The sequence below is a fragment of the Eptatretus burgeri genome, chromosome 15 (assembly GCF_056783735.1).
Source record: "Eptatretus burgeri isolate ZD-2024b chromosome 15, Ebu_testis_v1, whole genome shotgun sequence".
In the NCBI taxonomy this organism is placed as follows: Eukaryota; Metazoa; Chordata; class Myxini; order Myxiniformes; family Myxinidae; genus Eptatretus; species Eptatretus burgeri.
The window spans coordinates 24,015,864-24,035,240 of NC_140975.1; the positions used below are offsets into that span (position 1 = coordinate 24,015,864).

Below are 19,377 nucleotides of genomic sequence, written 5' to 3' on the forward strand. Positions count from 1 at the left end.
TCCATTCTGCTGTCGCTCTTCCATGAGCCTCGATCATGTACTCTATAGAAAAAAAAATTTTGATTGCTGTTGTTTGTCCTGTGGCCCTCCTATCTAATCCGATCACTAGTCCTTCATGTGTATATCCGCTAGTCCCTTCACACAATTATTATGCAAGGTTAAAAAACAAAAACATCATCATTATAGCGAGCAATTCTCAGATTTCTATTTTTGACAAGTGCTTCACTTTACAACATAAAACTGGACATTTATTTGATCAGGTAACAAATATTAAGCATGAATCATGCAGGAAGTCATGTTATTCCATCATATCACTGCAGCTGAATGAATAACTAAGACAGGAATACACAAAATAATTATGTTGGCCTTACTGTTCCAAGGCGGATGTACCGCCCAGTGCTGGCTGTCATGGGTTGAGCTGTGTGTGCTGTTCTTGGAGTTTTAATTGCCATCTCCATGGTGCCAGATCGTCCTCCGTGAGTTGATGGCCTAGCAAATCCTGTCAAAGGCCGACCAGCTTGTGTCACGGGCCTAAATGCACAGAGGGAAGAAGTCTTTATGGAAAGGAGCCTTTAGCACTCATCCTAATTTTTCCTGGTTGACTTACAAGGCCATTTCAGAGGGCATAAAAGAGTCAACCATGAAGCATACTCTGGTGCCACCTGTAGGCCAGACAAATTGACAGAATGATGGTGAATGAGCCAGCTTGGCTTTTATTGGTATAATATAGTTAATTCTCGGGATGTTTGCTCTTCAATTTCAATTTTCCATCATTACCGGATGGCTGGGCTGGGGCCAGAGCACTGGCCACTGCTGGGAACGTGCAGTGAAGTTCCTGGTCCTGGGATAAAACACACACGAGCATAATTGTAGTGATGCATGCATCGAACATTTATGGACGTTAAGAGAGCAGGAATTGTGGTTGACAAAACAGAACCAAAGAGCCAAGTGATTGCTTACGTGCAACCTGGAGCATGGCATTGTCATCAAGGAGCATTTCTGCTATTCCTTCTTCATCCACATCCACCTCATCCACATACACTTGCTCTGTTAATGCCCGTGTCTTCAGGCTCCATACAGCCTGTGAAGAAGGTAAATAAATGTAAAGATAGAGGGAATGCACTTATACTTAATATTTCATACTAAAGGAAGATTCTGGTTTCCCCATTTAGTGTTCCCATCTGAGCACGTAGCTCATTATGCTGCAATCTCAGGTTCAAATGTCATCTACTATGGAATGATTGTCTTTATGAAGCTGAATGTCAAGTCTGCATTAACACAAAAGGCAAAACAATGCATTAAAAAAATATATAAGCCAACATATTTGACTGTATACTAATTAACCAAACCTGGTGTTGGCTTAAAAATTAAGGTGGTTGGCTTAAGATGTTAGGGTCCTGAGTTTGTTAGTTAGGGTTGACCAGGCTGTCATCATTCTGAGGATGGTGAAATGAGTCCCAGCTTACTGGGTGTAATGTAATAAGCCATTCACGTATGCTACGTCAGAGTGGTGACCCGTCCAGGACTGCACTCCTGAGCCAAATTAAACTGCCTCGGCAGCCTGATGATCCTCATGAAATTAAAGGAACAGTTGGTTGGTTGGATATTTATTAACTGCTGTGCCGGGAAGCAATTGTAGCTGACGTTTTGATCGCAAGCCCTTCGTCAGAGCAAAAAAGGGTGTTTTTCAAGTTTCCCCACTCCTTAACCTGTGAAAGGCTAAGGAAAGAATGAAGTAATAGTACTGTCAGATAGATATATATATATATATACCTGGTGTTGGCGTAGTGGTTAGGGTAGCAGCTTGGGATCCAAAAGGTCCTGAGTTCAAGCCCCGTTGTCCGCTTGAATTAATACACACCAGGAGGTTGACTCAGCCTGTCATCCTTCTGAGGTCGGCGAAGTGAGTACCAGTGTACTGGGCCCGGTGCATGCCCTGGTTAGAATAGGTGTACCATATCCCTGTGTCGTAAGAGGCGACCAGGGTTGCGTCAGGAAGGGCATCCGGCGTAAAACCTGTGCCAAATCACTATGCGGATCAAAATGGATGATCCGCTGTGGCGACCCCTAACGGGAGCAGCCGAAAGAAGAAGATATATATATATATATATATATATATATATATATATATATATATATATATATATATATATATATATATATATATATATATATATATATATGGAGCCTTGTCTGTCTGTCTGTCGTGTTATAACTTTGGAAAGCATTAACGGATTTCAATAAATCGAACTCCAGTGGATTCAGGGAACTCCCGGGAAGGTTTGTAGCGCAAAAAAAAATTTTTTTTCATGGGTGTATATATATATATATATATATATATATATATATATATATATATATATATATATATATATATATATATATATATATATATATATATATATTTATTTCTTCTTCTTCTTTCGGCTGCTCCCATTTGGGGTCGCCACAGCGGATCATCTATATGATCCGCATAGTGATTTGGCACATGTTTTTTTTTACGCCGGATGCCCTTCCTGACGCAACCCTGGTCGCCTCTTACGACACAGGGATATGGTACACCTATTTTATCCGGGGTATACACCGGCCCAGTATACTGGTACTCATTTCGCCGACCTCAGAAGGATGACAGGCTGAGTCAACCCCCCTGGTGTATTAATTCAGTGGCCCAACGGGGCTTGAACTCAGGACCTTTTGGATCCCAAGCTGCTGCCCTAACCACTGCGCCAACACCAGGCTCAATATATATATATATATAGGCACACGTGGCGAAACTGCAGACGCCAACTCGCGACGCTGGTTATCCCCACACTCCCAGGAAACCTTTTTTCTTCTTTCCTTATTGATTCGCTATCACAGCAAAGATTGGTATTTCGGTTCGCGAAGCGATGGGTCAGACATTCTCTTAATTTATTAAAATAGGAATAAAACACAAAAACAATAAAATTAATGACCAAAATATTAGTGGTATGTATGTGTGTATTACATATACATATAAGTGACCTGGTCATATGGTGTTCGTTCTAAAATCTCAGAGCAGAGATCAGCGCAGCGCTGGAAGCGACGACGACGAAAAGAACTCCAGGCGAGGAAAGCCGGGTCCATGCCAGGCCATGCGCACAAAGCTTCGGTCATGACGATTCCCTGAATAAAAGAAATATTTATATTTATACATAGATAAATATATATATATATATATATATTAAAAACTCATAAGATGTAAGGATTCGCCCAAGAGTATATCGATCATGTTTTAAAGGGAAGAGAAAGTGACGCCGTCGCGGTCCTGTCTCCTAGCAACAGCGGGCAGGGCCGGAACACTCGTTGATTGGTTGGAAGAGCACTTTATATCGTTCTTTCACAATTTCCTTCCTTACTTCTTCTGCTAATCTCGGCACTTCTCGTCAATGTCCCTTTTAAATGTTTCGCTTGACTCGTATTCCAATTTCTTAATCGGATTTCCGATGTGACGACGATATCCGCCGGAAATATGGGAAGAGGACCTTTGGGCCACCACGCCCGTGCGCTATCTCGCCCTCCCCCCCCCGCTTTGACCTTTCAGTTTCAGTATTTGGGATAATGGAATTCATGTCCGGTGTTCTCCACTTGTTTTACCACAACTTGTGCACGTGCGTTCGGGATGTGTAGTTGGGAACCACAAACTTTTCCAACATCTCTCAAGTCTGAGTTTAAAACAGTTGAGGGGCGGGTGCTTCAACTGCACGTCCAAGGAGACGGCTCCAATCATTGACGGTTCATTGACTTGAAGAGTTCAGATAAAAATTTCTTCAGAACAGTCCAATGGACACCGATCAACAAAGTCAATTCCGATTGGACGTTCACTACTGTGCGTCATCACCTCCCAACGGTCGAGGTGGGAGGAGCCTGTTCAGTGTTCAGCTCTCCAATTGGTTGCAGAATCTGAGGCGGAGCCCCTCAGGCTGTTGCAGAATCCTCCATCAACAAAGGGGACGTGCTGTTTGTCCATCAAGAAAAAAACATTTATGGTACGTAAATCCAGCCCGTACGTGCGTGTAGGAAGGTCCCAACATCAATCCCAACGAGGTATGTATCTACTTTTACACAGCATTTGATTGAGAATGCAAACTGTCCTGAACAGTATAATGTGGATACATTCAAGTTATTGAGTAGACAGTGGAGGAAACGTCATCCGAATACTCGAAGCGACAATTATCTATCCCATGGACCCTATGTTATGTCGGCAAAAAGAGTTTGTGCACTTGCTTTGCTTATTTGTGCAAAGAAGAAGAGGAACACGAACTCGTCTCACGATCACAGTTGAGGATGAAGAGGATTCATTGGTCAACCAATGAGAAACATCCCACATTTCATGGGTCAACAATTCTTGTAGACGGGACAGCATTTGTCATTTTCTGCCTCGTGCTGTGAATAGTATTGTGGGCCGGGTATCGACGACGAGCACGACCGCTAGATGGAGCAGTAGAGTCGGCTCCACGAAACACCTGGAATCTATATCGTACCTCCTCGGAGAACTCCGAAAGGCATGGGTCCCTTTCAGGACCGTGGTCGCCAATATTTCGGCGGCATGAGGTAGGGTCCACTTGTCTAACTCCAATTTACCGAAGTACTCACGCCGTCCAACTACTGGGGAAACCACACCCTCGGCCGACTCTGTCTGGTCCGAGTCGCGGGAACGGCTCGGATCCGGCGTAACCGAGGGGTTACCAGAGCCGTGCCGGGCCAAATGTACAACTACAGCAGCAACGGCCTTTTTAATCACCCAACACGCACCGTGCTAAACCAATGAAAGAAACACAAAAACGAGCTGAAACATTTTACAGGGGATTTATTTTTAATGGGGGGAAAGGGAACACACAAAGAGCAGAGTTATCCGACTATAAGAAATGCAATCGATGTACAAGCAAAAGCACTTATCCAGTTGCTACTTGAAGACGGGCTCACACACACACACACACACACACACACACACACACACACACACACACACACACACACACACACACACACACACACACACACACACACACACACACACATACACACACACATACACATACACATACACATACACATACACATACACATACACATACACACACACACGGACCCCAATGGTCTTTATTGAAGGCCTCCGGCTCGAGGACAGGTGAGCTTGAGACCAGAGCCTGTGCTTGGACCTGTCCACCTCATGTGGTCTTCGATGATCCGGCTCAGCGGGACTTGAACCCGCAACACGATGCCGCTCCAAGCACCAGGTACCACGCTCTCCAACTGGCCACGCACCAATCGACCAAGGCCAAGGAGAAGATCAGAGGCAACGATGATCCAGCTCGGCAGGACTCGAACCCGCAACACGATGATGATGATGATGATGATCACCACCACGACGACCACGACCCTTTTACCACTACGACGACCTCCACCATCTCGATCCTTTTACCACCCTGATCCTTTTACCACCCGACGACCTCCACCACCTCGATCCTTTTTTTAACCCCCACTACCCGGCCTGGCGTTTCTTGTATTCCTTTCTCCTCCGGGGTGAGCACATCACCGTCTGAGGCGCTCTCCACCCTCATTGGACGGGGCGTCGTGGGAAGGTCGCTCTCTGTAGCCATCTCAACTCTCATTGGCCGGCGTGTCATGGGAAAACCGCCTTCTGTGGCCATCTCAACTCTCATTGGCCGGCGTGTCGTGGGAAAACCACCTTCTGTGGCCTGATTGGACAAGGGGCACGCCCCTGCCTTCCTGGGCGGAGTCCCCGTCTGAGGCGATGGAAATCTCTGCCCACGTACATGGCCGATGGCGTGGGTGTGTGAAGTGAAGGAGGTTTGTTGCAAACGAAACTCCGCAGCGCACACATTTAATTCCCGTTAGACACAGGTAGGGGGCCCTAACTATAAACACACACTTACCAATATAACTGTTCTATAGGGACCTGAATGTTGTGTGCAGTAAGCTTCCTAATTTGTAACAATAGTAACTGTCGCCAATAAAATGCAATGAGATTACGATATGATTTTTCATGCAGCGTTGAGGGAAACCACCCGGAGGCCAACAGAAACTGTCACAACATGAAAATCTATCACAAATTTTGATCAGACATTGTTTTGTGAAAATGATATTTTTTTGCTATTATTGGAAATAAAATTGGTCGGTTGTTCAAGTCTACAAAGAGTGGAAGACAACCGCCAAAAGTGGTAGAGTTGGCAACTATACTGAGAGGCAGTGAAAACAGATACCAAATTAATATTGACATGTATTTCATAGCATGTGAAAAACGATCAAGGTATTCAATCACATGAGATTTGTCAGGGACAGTCCTACATAATCTGCACAGATGTGCACGTGACATCACAAAAATGTCAAACGATGCAGGGGTCTGTGCAATCAATATCGAGTGTGACCACCTTGGCTGGCGATGCACGCTTGAAATCTATGGAACATGGAGAAACACAGGTGGTGGATCAGAGCTTGTGGTATTGCTGTCCAATAGAACTGTAAGGCTGCAGTAAGCTCTGTAGCATTACGTGGACGATTCATTTGACGATTGTTCCCCAAACCATAACAATGCCACCTCCAAAACGGTCTTTCTCAACAAAGCAGCCATGAGCAAAACGGTGTCCTTGTCGAATACACGTGAATACGTCCATCTGGAAAACTGACGTTGAACTTTGATTCATTGGAAAATATGACGTTTGCCCACCGTCTCCCACCCAAGTTACCACCAGCTGCTGCCCATCGTTGTTGTACAAGTCGGTGTTGATGTGTCAAGATTTGTCAATGATGAGTCTTCCCCTTGTTCCAATGGTGGCTCTGGCCGTTTCTCATGCTATCCTGAAGCAGTTGCAGAGGTGACTGATGACTATGTATCGGTCTTGTCTTGCTGACATCGCATGCTGTGCACCAGGACGAAGATGGTCACTGACCCATCCTGTGGCTCTGTCTCGCTTCTGTAGCCGAGAAACTGTTGACTGGTGGACATGAAAGTGTTGAGCAACTCTTTCTTGACCAATTCCACTATTCAACATACTCAAAGGGCGGAGGAGCTCCTTGTGAGCCAACGGCCATCCATACCTAGTGCCCAACTGTGTCTGCAGACGTCCTCCTGCAGTTGGGTTACTTCTTATTAGGAGGTTGGTGGCAGGATTTGCACTCCAGCCACCGTAAAACCCTTCATTCCGCAAAACGTAGAAACGCAAAAAAATCTGAAAACCCACTCCGTGGGAGTACCTCCTATGCAGCTTCCCTTCGCAGGGCAGCTCACCGGATGACGGGATTGGGGCAAAGCCTTCGGGACCCCCAATCTTTGATCGGAGGGAAACCAAGGGGTAACATCCCTGGGTCAGATTGCGGGAGAGTGTGTCGGAGTGGTGCTGAGGTGTCGTCCACCAGACGGCGGTCCCTTCGGGTGGGTGCCTGGAATGTCCTATCCCTAAGAGAGGATGATCACCTGTCTCTGTTATCATCTGAGCTCAAGCGTTTGGACATCGGGATTGCAGCTCTCTCTGAGGTTCGGAGACCGGATTGCGGCGAGATAATGGTGGGTGGTTACACCTACTATTGGTCTTGTCGCTCTGATGGTTACCATACCCAAGGAGTTGCTGTAGCTGTGTCCAATAAGCTGACCCCAATGATAATTGAGGTAACACCGGGCAACGAGCGTATTATGAGATTAAGGATTCGTCACTCCTTAGGTGTCATTTCCCTGGTCTCTGTTTATGCTCCGACTGAGGCGAGTGATTTCACCGTGAAGGATGCATTCTACGCCACACTCGAGTCTGTGATTGATCAGTGCCCCAGATGAGATACACTTCTAGTCTTGGGGGATTTCAATGCATCGACTGGAACTGATAGGGATGGTTATGAGACATGTGTTGGTCCCCATGGGTCAGGAACTATGAACCAGAATAGCACTAAGTTCCTTGACTTTGCAAGAAGTCATGGACTTAGGGTGGCTGGTTCATGGTTCCAGCGCCCACAAGCTCATCGCTGGACTTGGTATTCCAACGCTGGCGGTGTGGCAAAGGAGATTGACCATGTCCTCATTGACGGTCGTTGGAGGATGATCCAGAACTGCAGGGTCTACCGGAGTGCTCAGTTCCTCAATACTGACCACAGGCTTGTTGTAGCAACTCTAAAGCTGCACCTTAAATCCTGGAGAATGGTACCATCCCAGCCTAGGCTGGATGTTGCCAAGCTCAGGGATGAGAGAGTAGCTGAGGAGTTTGCGAACAGGCTGAGTGAACACTTGGGGGGTCTGGGTGCTTTGGATGGTCCTGAAGAGTTGTGGAGCGCCTTCAAGACCACCGTCCTTGATGTTGCCGGTGGATGTCTTGGAACTCACCGCAGGGCAAAGAAGAATTTTGTCTCTCGAGGGACACTGGATACCATTGATCAGAGTCGCAGGGCCAGGCTGAATGGCAGAGCTGAGCTGTTCAGGGAGCTGAGGCGTAAAACTGTGCGTGCACTGAGGGTGGACAAGGAGGCCTATGTGCAAGGAATCTGTGAGGGGGTAGAGCATCACCTGTGGATAGGTGATTCTCGTCCCCCTTACAGGGGAATTCGCGCATTACGTTCATCCAAGCCCATCCCTTGGAGCACTGCAGTTCGAGCAGAGAGTGGTAGGCTCTTGACAGAGGAGTCTGAAGTGAAGGCCCGCTGGGCCGGTTACTTTGAGCGGTTGTACCAGGCTGATCCCCCAGCTGTCGAGTTGGACATCAAGGGTGTTACAATCCCTGTTGCTGACCCTCAAATCAATTGTGGTCCACCTTCGCTTGTGGAAACACGGGCTGCGGTGAACCAGTTGAAACGGGGCAAAGCTCCAGGGATCTGTGGCATCCATGCCGAACTTCTCAAGGCTGGTGGAAATGCTGCACTCGTGTCGTTGCATGCAGTTTTGTGCTCTGCCTGGAACACAGGCATCATCCCAACTGACTGGAAGAGGGGCCTTGTTGTCCCTCTCTGGAAAGGGAAGGGTGATCGCCAAGACTGCAACAACTACCGAGGGGTGACGCTGCTCTCAGTGCCGGGCAAGGTCTTTGCTCGGATAATTCTTGATAGGGTTCGCCACCATCTGCTTGAGCACCAGCGTCCAGAGCACTCAGGCTTTACACCAAAGAGGTCAACGATTGACCGTATCCTTGCACTTCGTGTCCTCACCGAACGCAGACGAGAGTTTCGGCAGGGGCTGCTTGCAGCCTATGTTGATCTCTGTAAAGAGTTCGATTCAGTGAATCGGGATGTCCTCTGGAGGATTCTTGGTCTTCGTGGGGTGCCACCAAAACTGATCGATCTGATGTCTGAACTCTACTCTGGTACTGAGAGTGCTGTGAAGTGTGGTGGTACCACCTCTGACTTATTTCCAGTTGTTACTGGAGTTCTTCAGGGATGTGTACTTGCCCCCACACTTTTCAGCACTTGTATGGACTGGATTTTAGGGAGGATGTCGGAGAGATCAAGTTGCGGTGCATCGTTTGGGAATGTCAAGATCTCGGACCTTGATTTTGCAGACGATGCAGTCATCTTTGCGGAGACTTTAGACATCCTTTTGGGGGCCCTCGAGGTGCTGAATGAGGAGTCGGAGCCGCTGGGATTACGGGTTTCTTGGGTCAAAACTAAGATCCAGGCTTTCGGTGACATCTCGGATGCTGCTGTCCTGTCTGTGTCTGTTTGTGGTGAGGATGTTGAGGTCGTGGAGAGATTCACTTACCTTGGCAGTGATATTCATGTCTCTGCTGGCTGCGAGTCAGAGGGCAATAGACGTCTGGGTCGGGCCTGGGGAGTCATGGATTCACTGGATCATGGGGTGTGGCGCTGCCGGTACCTGTGCGGGAGGACGAAAGTCCGAGTCTTCAGGTCCTTGGTACTTCCAGTCTTGCTCTATGGGTGCGAGACTTGGACTCTGACCAAGGATCTGAGACGGAGACTTAATTCCTTTGGTACCAGGTCTCTTCGGAGAATCCTTGGCTATCGCTGGTCGGATTTTGTATCCAACGAGCGGTTGCTGAGAGAGACTCGGATGAGATTTGTTACCTGCATAGTCCGTGAGCGTCAGTTGCAGCTGTATGGACATGTGGCTCGTTTTCCTGACGCTGATCCTGCTTACCAGATTCTCTCAGCGAGGGAGTCTCATGAGTGGAGGAGGCCAGTGGGCCGACCACGTGCCTCATGGTTGCAGCAGGTTGACCATCATCTCAAGGAGATGGGGATGGGCCTGGCATCTGCCTGGGGGATGGCCAGACGGAGGCCCCTGGAGTACCGGCGGAAAGTGGACGCAGCGACTCGCTGTTCTGGCACATGCTCCCATACCTGACCTGACCTGAACATACTGATGGCTTGGTTCCTCTGATCATTCGTTATACGTAGCATTTTAATTGATGGCCTCACAACTAAGGTGACCTGTGTGTGCTTTGATAGGACATGAATCCCCGTTTCACGTGCAGCATGTTTGTTTTTTAACCACAGCTCATCATTTCCAAGATTTGCCATATGGTTGCATTCAGACTCAAAGGTCCATACACAAGCAACAAACCGGACTCGAACACAATCAAACACCCATAATAGACGTCCATCATGCATGTTTTATTACTCACTATTTTGATCGTTTTTCACATGCGATGAAATAAATATCAATTTTAATTTAGTATGCATTATCATTGCCTCTCAGTATATGACACCTGGATCCTTTTCATGATGGACTGTATGTAGGTTTACCCAACTCGTATTGTACTCAGCCTTCACATTCATTTTTCCAATGTGGAGTACTTTGCTCTTGTCCTTATTAAAGGGCAACTGCCATTCATTTGACCATTTTTATGCCTGGTTTATGTCTCCCTGTAGCGTTGCATTGGTACTGGCTTCCAACTGGCCCATATATCTCAGTATCATGCGCAAAATATATGCAGGGAGCTCTGCACTGCGTCTTGGAGGTCATTAATAAATAACATGAAAAGCAAGGGTCCAATCACACTCCCCAATGATACTCCACTTTTCAAAGGTCTCCAATTCGAAATCACCCCATTAAGTGATGCTCGTTGCTTTCTCCCAGTCAGAAATGCTTCAAGACACCTGCAAAGCTAGCTTTTAATGCTGTATGATGTCATCTTCTCCAGCAGTCTTTTGTGGGGTACTGCATCAAATGACTTATGGAAATCGAGGGAAATGATGTCAACTGGGTCTCCGTTGTCGAGTAAATGTGTCAGCTCATCAAACATACACAGAAGTTGAGATATACATTATCTATTTGGGGTAAATCTGTGTTGACTGAGAATAAATTGTAAATGATCATGTATCAAACCAATGCACTCCTCAAAATACCTTCCATGAGTTTTCCCACGACTAATGTTAAACTTACAGGTCCGTCATTTCCTGATAACTTCTTGCTCCCTTTCTTGTGAATTTGTGTTACATTGGTTGGCTTCCAAGTCTTGGGTTAGTCAGCTTTCAGATTGGTATTTCCTAAATATCATACTCTGAGGAGCTGCAATGCTCTCAGCGGTGTCTTCCAGGCACCTTGTATGTATGCCTTGAGGCCCTTCTGACTTACTGCAGTTTAAGTTAAAGATCTTCTGCACGACCTTCTCCGTGATATCAACATCTAGTGATGGACCATTGACGTGGTGATCCAATTGGAGCACACTTCCTAGATCTTCATCCATGAACAGCTGCTAAAAAGCCATTCAATATTTTTGTCTTCTCTTCTTCGGATTCTGTCACTTTCCAATCAGGAAATGTCAAGGTCCCCACTCCGGTTTTCACTTTCAATCTGCTATTGGCATGCAGTGACCTGAAAAAGTATTCACCCCCGACCAATAATGTCACATTAAGATGAATTACGAATTATGTAGAAACAATTTTTCCAAATGAACTTTGTATTCTTAACTGAAGAGATCAAACGAAATACTGTTATAGATGAAGGAGGTTACATGTCAGGAATACCTGTAAAAACCATGTACAAATCAGAATTCACTTATTTTAGACATATTCAGCCCCTTACGTCAGTACTTGGTGTAAGCACCTTTTGCAACAATGACTGCTACGAGTCTTTTTGGGTAGGTTTCCACCAGCTTTGCACAGTGAAATGGTGAAATCTTTGCTCATTCTTCACGTGAAAATTGCTCTTGTTCTGCCAAGTTTGATAGGTATTGTTGATGGACTGCAATCTTCAAGTCTAGCCATAAATGTTCAATTGAGTTCAAGTCAGGACATTTCTAGGCCACTCAAGAACATTTATTTTCTTCTTATTCAGCCACTCCTGTGTAGCTTTAGCTTTGTGGTTTGGATCATTGTCCTGCTGGAATGTGAATCTCCTTCCCAGTTTCAGATTCATGGCTGACTCAAGCAGGTTTACATCAAGGATTCTCTTGTACTTTGCACCGTCCATTGTCCCTTCTATCCTGATAAGCTTACCAGTCCCTGCTGATTAAAATTAGCCTCATAACCTGATACTGCTACCACCATGTTTGACAGTTGGGATGGTGTTGACTGGGTGATGTGCAGTGTTAGGCTTGCACCAGATGTAACTCTTTAAATTCAGACCAAAAAGTTCAATTTTTTTCTCGTCTGATCAGAAAACTTTTCTCCACATGCCTGCAGTATCATTAAGATTATTTTTGCAAACTCCATATGAGCTTTGAGATGAGTCTTTTTCAATAATGGCTCCACCTGTCCAAAGAGGCCAGCTTAACACTGACCCTATAGAGGTTTGTGTCCATCTCAGACAGAGGTTTGCAGATCTTTCAAACCAGTTTCCTGCTTGCCCGGCTACTGCGATTGGATGGGAGACCTGATCTGGGTAGAGTCTGGGTGGTATGTGACGTCTTCCACTTTTTACAGCGCGGCGACATCGCACTGTTATATAATTGGCTATTCTGTCCTGTGTCTTCTGTCACACTTATGGCCACGTACGTCCCTTTGATTTGAGGGCTATAAATAGAAATTTGTCCAACATCACAACTCTTTCCATCATGCATTCTAATTCACCGTGTCGACATTTAAATTTTATAACTGCAAAATTGTTTCATCATTCCTACTGCCCCCAGCCGCGCGATATCGAAGTATTCGCTTCTTGTTAATGATAGGATTTCACCGTACTCAAGGGGATAATGAGTGACTGAAATCTTCTTATAACCCTCTCCTGAACGGTACTTCTCCACCACCTTATGTCTGACTTCTTCGAAAAGATCATTGGTATTAATGTTTGCCTTGTTGGTTGATCATATGAGTTGCACTTTAAAACGCCTTAGATAAGTGGGGGTCGGGGGAGCTTTTAAAATTTTTTTTAAGTTAAACGACTGATTAGATACAGGTGAAACCTATTACATGTATTTTGTAACCTTCCAAACAAATAATTTGCTCCTGAAGTGATTTAGGGTTCATTAGGCAACGGGGTTCAATACTTATGCAACTAAAAAAACATCTGATTTTCTCTGTTAATCGAATTTATTCACATTTTATCTGCATTTCTTTTAGCTTTATCACTTTGGAGTAGTTTGTGAAGACTCCATATATTAAGTTTGATTTGAAAACATGAAATAAGCCCAGATGGAATCAAAATGAGAAAACTTTGGAGGGGGGTGAATACTTTTGCAGGCCAGTGTATTTCCAAAACCCCGTCAGGTTCGTTTTCAGTCTCCGCTAAATTATTTTCCAAGTCCCTGCAATTTTGTCTCATCATTTGCCGAAGCTTGTTCGTTTCTTTCGCATAACTGTGATCCAGGTCGCTTCAGGTAAGTATTTTTCCAAGCCTTTCTCTTTCTACGTGATTGTAACGTAGTTGCTCTGGTGATGTATAGCTTATTCTGTCCATCCTTGGCAGGTATTGCCTAAGGAATAGCTTCCTCCATGCACTCCTCAAATCTATCTCTGAAGACCAGGCTTCTTCACAGTTTAATGCTGTCATCTCCTCTTCCCACTATATACCTCTTGAAGCCTACAGGTTCACCAACTTCTAATCCCCTTTATTCAGTTTATATATAGGATTAATTTTGGACTCATTTTGGTGAGAATATAAGTTCAGTTCCATTGCAATACAGCAGTGATCACTACTACCAAGTGGTACCATGTCGTTCATGGTCTGTGCGATCCCACTTTAATTTGTTACCACTAGGTATAACGTATTCGTTTCCTGATGCAGTCGATGTCGAGTAGCCTTTCCGACAGGTAGGTTCCAGTAATTATCTTGTAATGTCTCAATAAATCTATATGTTGGATGCTCAGGGAAAGATCCTGCGTGCCACGTTTCCCAGTCAATACCTGGGTAATTATAATCTCACTGTATAACAATCACTTTATACGTGTCATCTCTGCTTCATATCGCTCTGAGAAGCTCATTCAGTGCCTCATTATTCTGTGCGCTGGAGGGGCTGTGGTGTATGCATCCAATTAACAGTTTCTCCTGGTCTCTAAGAGACAGGGTGCACCAAATTGCCTCTCTAAAAGTTGCTTTCATTTCCACTTCTTGAACAGGTAGTGTGGTTTTAACATAATCAGCAACTCCCCTGCTGCACATATTACCTGGGGGATCAGTTGGTGAAGGTAATGTGTTCACGTATTGACAGAGATGCAGCCGTTGTCTTTCATGAGCTTGCTTTTGGTTTAGTTGAAGATATCAATACTATGTCTCGTTTGAGGTCTTTCGTTAGCATCCGTAACTTGTTCAACTTATTTGGCAAGGTATCTGCATTAGTGTACAATCATTTCATGTCCACTTCACTCTTCCTTGACTGTCTATTGTCAGACTCCTTTTTCCTTGAACAATCTTCTTCATGTACTCATTGTTGCTTAAAATTAAAATTATCTTCTCCCACTGCACCTCCTTCACATGACGTCCTAGATTCTCAGTGCTACATACTTCAGAATCAGTATTTCTGATTTCTGTCATCGAAGAGTTGATGTCATTCAAGAGTTGATGTTATCGACTAGCTTTGATCTGGTGTCTTCCTGTCCTCTCTGTGTTTCCTGGTTTTCACAGCTGACTCCTGCTCTTTGACTTGGCTTCACCATTGTGATTTTCCCTCTTTGAATCACCAAGTTCTCCTCTCCTGCACTTCTCCTTTTTAGTGAATCCCTCACTACCTTTATTTCTGTTCTCTGCTCCTTTGCCATGTCAGGGGCAATATATTTTTCCCTCCATTTGTCAGTGTTCCTCAGATTTTTTTTTGCAGATTTTTGGATTTCCTTCCTTTTGCCAGCATTGCAAAGTTGAACTATAAGCACTCCTGGCTTTCAGTCTTTATTCAGATTTTGTCTGCCTCGTCTTAATGTCTTAGTGATGTTGACTTCTGATACCTGACAACCTTGAGTTATGATAGTACTCCAAACCTCTGCTGTCCTCCCTCTGACATTCTCCAAAGGTGCTCCTTTTTGGTTCAGTTATGTTGTGAATCACTGTATTGCTCAGTCTACGCTCTCTGTCTTCAAGTTCATCAACTGATACTACTTTCACCATATTGCCAGATCCTGTTCCATCCAGTCTCACTGCTCTTGGTGCAGGGGGGGCAATACACAGAATCTTCTGCCTGATCTACATGTCTTGTCACAAGCGATGTAGTTGCTGAGACACTCTGCTTAACAGCATCAGCATAACTTTGCTGAATCTTCTACTCGGTATTCTCAAGCATACTCTTCACATTCTCCTGAGCTTCCAGAATAATTTTTGAACCCTTTTGGTGATCATTTGGTTCACAAATGTTTCTCCTATTCCTGTCTGTTTACTCTGTGCATGACAGTGAAAAGTGTGGTTAAGCAATTTGTTCACTTCTGTCTGTATATCTGTCTACAACATTAATTGAATCGGAAAAAGAACCTGTAGTTTAGGCCTAAGTCACATTTGCTATACAGCGAGGATACGGCGGCCGTACGCCCTCTGAATTGGTAGAAACGTGCGGTGGCCGCAGAGTTTCTGAGGTGGCCTCAGGGTGGTCCTACGCCGTTTGGCTATCTTTTACAGGCCGTAGGGTCGCCGTGGAATTATAGCGCGGAGTGATAACTTTTTTCATTTCTACGTTCGCCGTAGCAATTCGACAAGCCGAAACAAAAGAAGTGGTTAAAAAAAACAGAACCCACTCGTTACCGTCTGTCTGGCCGCACGTTCGCCTTAGGCCCCCCTGTGGTCGCCTTGCAGGCACCTTGCGTCTGCCTTGAAAATTATATGGCCACCGCAGGAACGCCCTAAGGTCACCGTGCGACATCAAATTAAAGACCGTATGGCACCCCAACGTTTTCGGTCTCCACAATTTATAAATATACCGTGTGGCCACCCGAAAAATAAAAACATGTGTGACTGCAACATTGTGTGATCGTGGAAATACTGCGGCCGCCCTATAATTGCTTGTGGCCGTAGATTTTGTAGATCCTACGGCCGCCGTGCCAAATGTGACTTAGGCATTAGCAGTACTTTGGCTCTGAATTCATCACGATTGCACCTGCACAGAGAGGAGTGTGATATAATATATATATATATATATATATATATATATATATATATTTTTTTTTTAACTCTGTCCGCTTGTCTGGCAGTTAATCAAAATTGAAAATCATTCCAAACAGGAAACTTACTGTTTTTAAGGATGTCATAAAGGACACAAACAACAGGCACGAATAACTAATGTAATGTGTAAAATAAGATGGTGTAAAAGACGTTTCATCAACGGCAGTAAACACCTGAATCTTTTTTTCTATGACACACACATATATAAACTACACACACAGACACACGCTCACACATACACACACATACACACACACACACACACACACACACACACACACACACACACACACACACACACACACACACACACACACACACACACACACACACACACACACACACTGGGAAGTAGAGATGGTTTGAAATGATCATTTCTGGTGACCATCCTTACATCGTTTACAAACTTTTTGGAGGAGCATCCGTATATCCTTTTACTTTTTAAAAATGTTTTTTTTTCATGATATGTATGTATATATATATGTATGTATATATATATATATATATATGTATGTATATATATATATATATATATATATATATATATATATATATATATATGTGCATGGGTACAGGAATTTTTATTGACTACACATGACATGTTTCGCAATAAATATTATGGTGTGGGTGAGTAGGTTTGTTATTCCTGAATGTATGGGAAAGGTTGCACGATTCACAAATCTATTTTTAAGGTAAAAACCCCCATTGCAGTGCCATCGCTTATTGTTTGGGTGTAATTTAAACAAAAATAACAATTTCGGCCAACTGTGACGCCATCACCCACAAACGTCATCAGGAGGGCGTCACCAGTTAATGGGAGTAAGGTTCATCTCAAGTAACTTTACAGACCTATTTTTATTAGCATCGAATAATTAAATTATGGACTTTTTAATTGGATCACATAATGACTCCTTCATAAGTTAGAGGAGATAGAGAGAGCCTTATTAGTAGCATTATACAGTGGGCCACGACTCATAAGGGTCAGTGTACAACGGTCACATGGATTTACGAAGGAGTTTAATACTGTTAACCAGTAATCTTTCCAAATCCGTCTCCATCGAGAAGGTAAAACGGTTGATCTGATCGCCAGGAGGTGCTAAATCAGTACTTTTCATGTGGAAATGCGCGGCAAAGCGAACGCGCATCATTCGATGAAATATTTCATTTTTGAATCAAAAGTTTCCTCTTTTCATCAGAGAGCGAATTGATTTTTGTCCCAGCGACCAACACCACTTGCAATCCGAAGTGGGCGCCGTATTTCCCTCGTCGTTCGTTCGTTGCGCGACCACTGCAGTCTCCACCAGAGGTACGAGATGGTTCGGTCGTGCCGAAGGAGGCTCCGTGGGTCCTCAGACTTCCGTCCGGGACCGTCCATCAGGGTTTTCCATGAATCTCATTAGAACGGCCTCGCATCTGGCCTCTCTTGCAGGCACGCCGACTCGTCCCTCTTTAATGGGATCAAGCGTTTGGGAAAATCACCGAACGTCTCGAAAACGACGCGTAAAAAATGCGTCGTGCGCAATGAAACGCCGGGACACATTACGGGGCCATTACGGAGCACGGAATGCTAATGGCCGAACATTTATAGCTGCGTGCTGTCTCATGAGCTCTGCGTTCGTCCTCCTTGTGACTTCCATGGAATATTTGTCTGCGGTGAATGGAAGCGCAATCCGGTTAATATAAGTACGGTGTTTACGCACCGACGACGCGCTCGCTCTTTGCGCATTTTTCTCCTAACGAGGGGGAATGTCGTCAGTTGTCATGAGATCGAGACCATTCATTGCGATTGTACAGGGCGAGTGGGGGAGGAATAGGGTGGGGAATGGGGTCTGGGGGTTGGAGGCAGAAAGCTAACCAAGAGGGAAAGGAATCCCGCCTGGGAGGAACCCGCGCAGCACGCGGGGCACGGTTTGCAGCACGCGAGGCACGGTTCGCAGCACGTGGAGGTGGAATGCACGTACTCGAGAGAAAGTGGACGAGGAATATGTCAGACAAGAAACGTGTGGGGCAATATATTAGGGGTTCATTGTCTCGACTTCGAAATGAGATTGAAAGCCCTATAGTCAAGACCCTATAAGCCCAGAATCGACAAAAAGGATTTGATGTTTCCTGTGTCAGCTGCAATGTCGTGTGGAGGGATGTGCTTGCAACTTGCAAGGGACGTGCGATAACGAGAAGGGAATTTAAATTTGAATGAAATCGAGAAGAGGAATCAAATCTGGGAGGATGTACTCGGGTCCATCTCGAAAAACGGAATGTGCGAGGGTTGAGAAAGGAGAGACGAAAAAGGGAGATGACGATGTGGAGAATGTGAGTGAGGTGATCGGGAAGGCACATGAATTTGCGTACGTAATAAACAGATGGCGCAGTGAAACCTCGAGGGTGTTTCGAGCACACGGAATCACAAGGTGGTTTGACATAAACAAGCGTTAAATGCTCATCCCGTGTTGTCTACGAGGCTTATTGAGTTGTGACGTTTACGGTTTATTATTGACATTTTTATAAATTTCTATTTATGGGAAATCGTTGGTGAGAAGAAGCGTCTCCAATCATAAACTTTGTAACGTTTCTCCCATATAAGAATCGCAAGGCAGAGGTGTTTCATAAAATAAAATAAAAAATAAGATGGGCTGGCGAGGATCGAGATGGGCCAGTGAGGGAGCAAAATGAGACGGTAAGGCACCATGATGGGATAAGATGAGCTGGTGAGAGTTGACATTGGATGGTGAAGGGCTGAATAGGCCGGAAAGGAGCCGTGACGAGGAGGTGAGAAGTCGACATTGGTGGCTGAGGAGGCATGGACTGGGCCAGGGGCCGAGATTGGCCACAAGTCGAGATGGGCTGATGAGGGGGTGACATTGGCTCATGGGCTGGTGAGGGAT

The 19,377-nt window shown here is 45.1% G+C and overlaps 1 protein-coding gene and 1 long non-coding RNA gene across 16 annotated transcripts in view; one reads left to right on the top strand and one right to left on the bottom strand.

The window, feature by feature from the left end:
• Positions 1-3,474, bottom strand: part of TTC8 (tetratricopeptide repeat domain 8) — a 47,808-nt gene extending 44,334 nt beyond the window's left edge. For 3 of the 8 annotated variants that reach the window (XR_015051888.1, XM_085858020.1, XM_085858019.1), the window contains exons 1-4: positions 3,004-3,324; positions 961-1,081; positions 778-841; positions 372-531 (exon numbers count right to left, since the gene is read on the bottom strand). Coding sequence is in view for 6 of the 8 variants with exons in the window: in XM_085858020.1 (XP_085714146.1) it covers positions 372-531; positions 778-841; positions 961-1,081; positions 3,004-3,135 (477 nt within the window). In the remaining 2 variants the exon portion in view is untranslated. Of the gene's footprint in view, positions 1-371; positions 532-777; positions 842-960; positions 1,082-1,773; positions 1,936-3,003; positions 3,327-3,377 lie in introns of those variants that run through there. The other 5 variants (XM_085858016.1, XR_015051887.1, XM_085858018.1 and 2 more) reach the window with 5 other exon arrangements.
• Positions 3,475-3,563: 89 nt separating this feature from the next.
• The window catches only part of LOC147011753 (uncharacterized), a 132,415-nt gene continuing 116,601 nt past the window's right edge, over positions 3,564-19,377 (top strand). For 4 of the 8 annotated variants that reach the window (XR_015052026.1, XR_015052018.1, XR_015052021.1 and 1 more), the window contains exon 1: positions 3,564-4,007. This is a non-coding gene — a long non-coding RNA (uncharacterized LOC147011753). Of the gene's footprint in view, positions 4,066-15,462; positions 15,613-19,377 lie in introns of all 8 variants that reach the window. The other 4 variants (XR_015052019.1, XR_015052020.1, XR_015052023.1 and 1 more) reach the window with 2 other exon arrangements.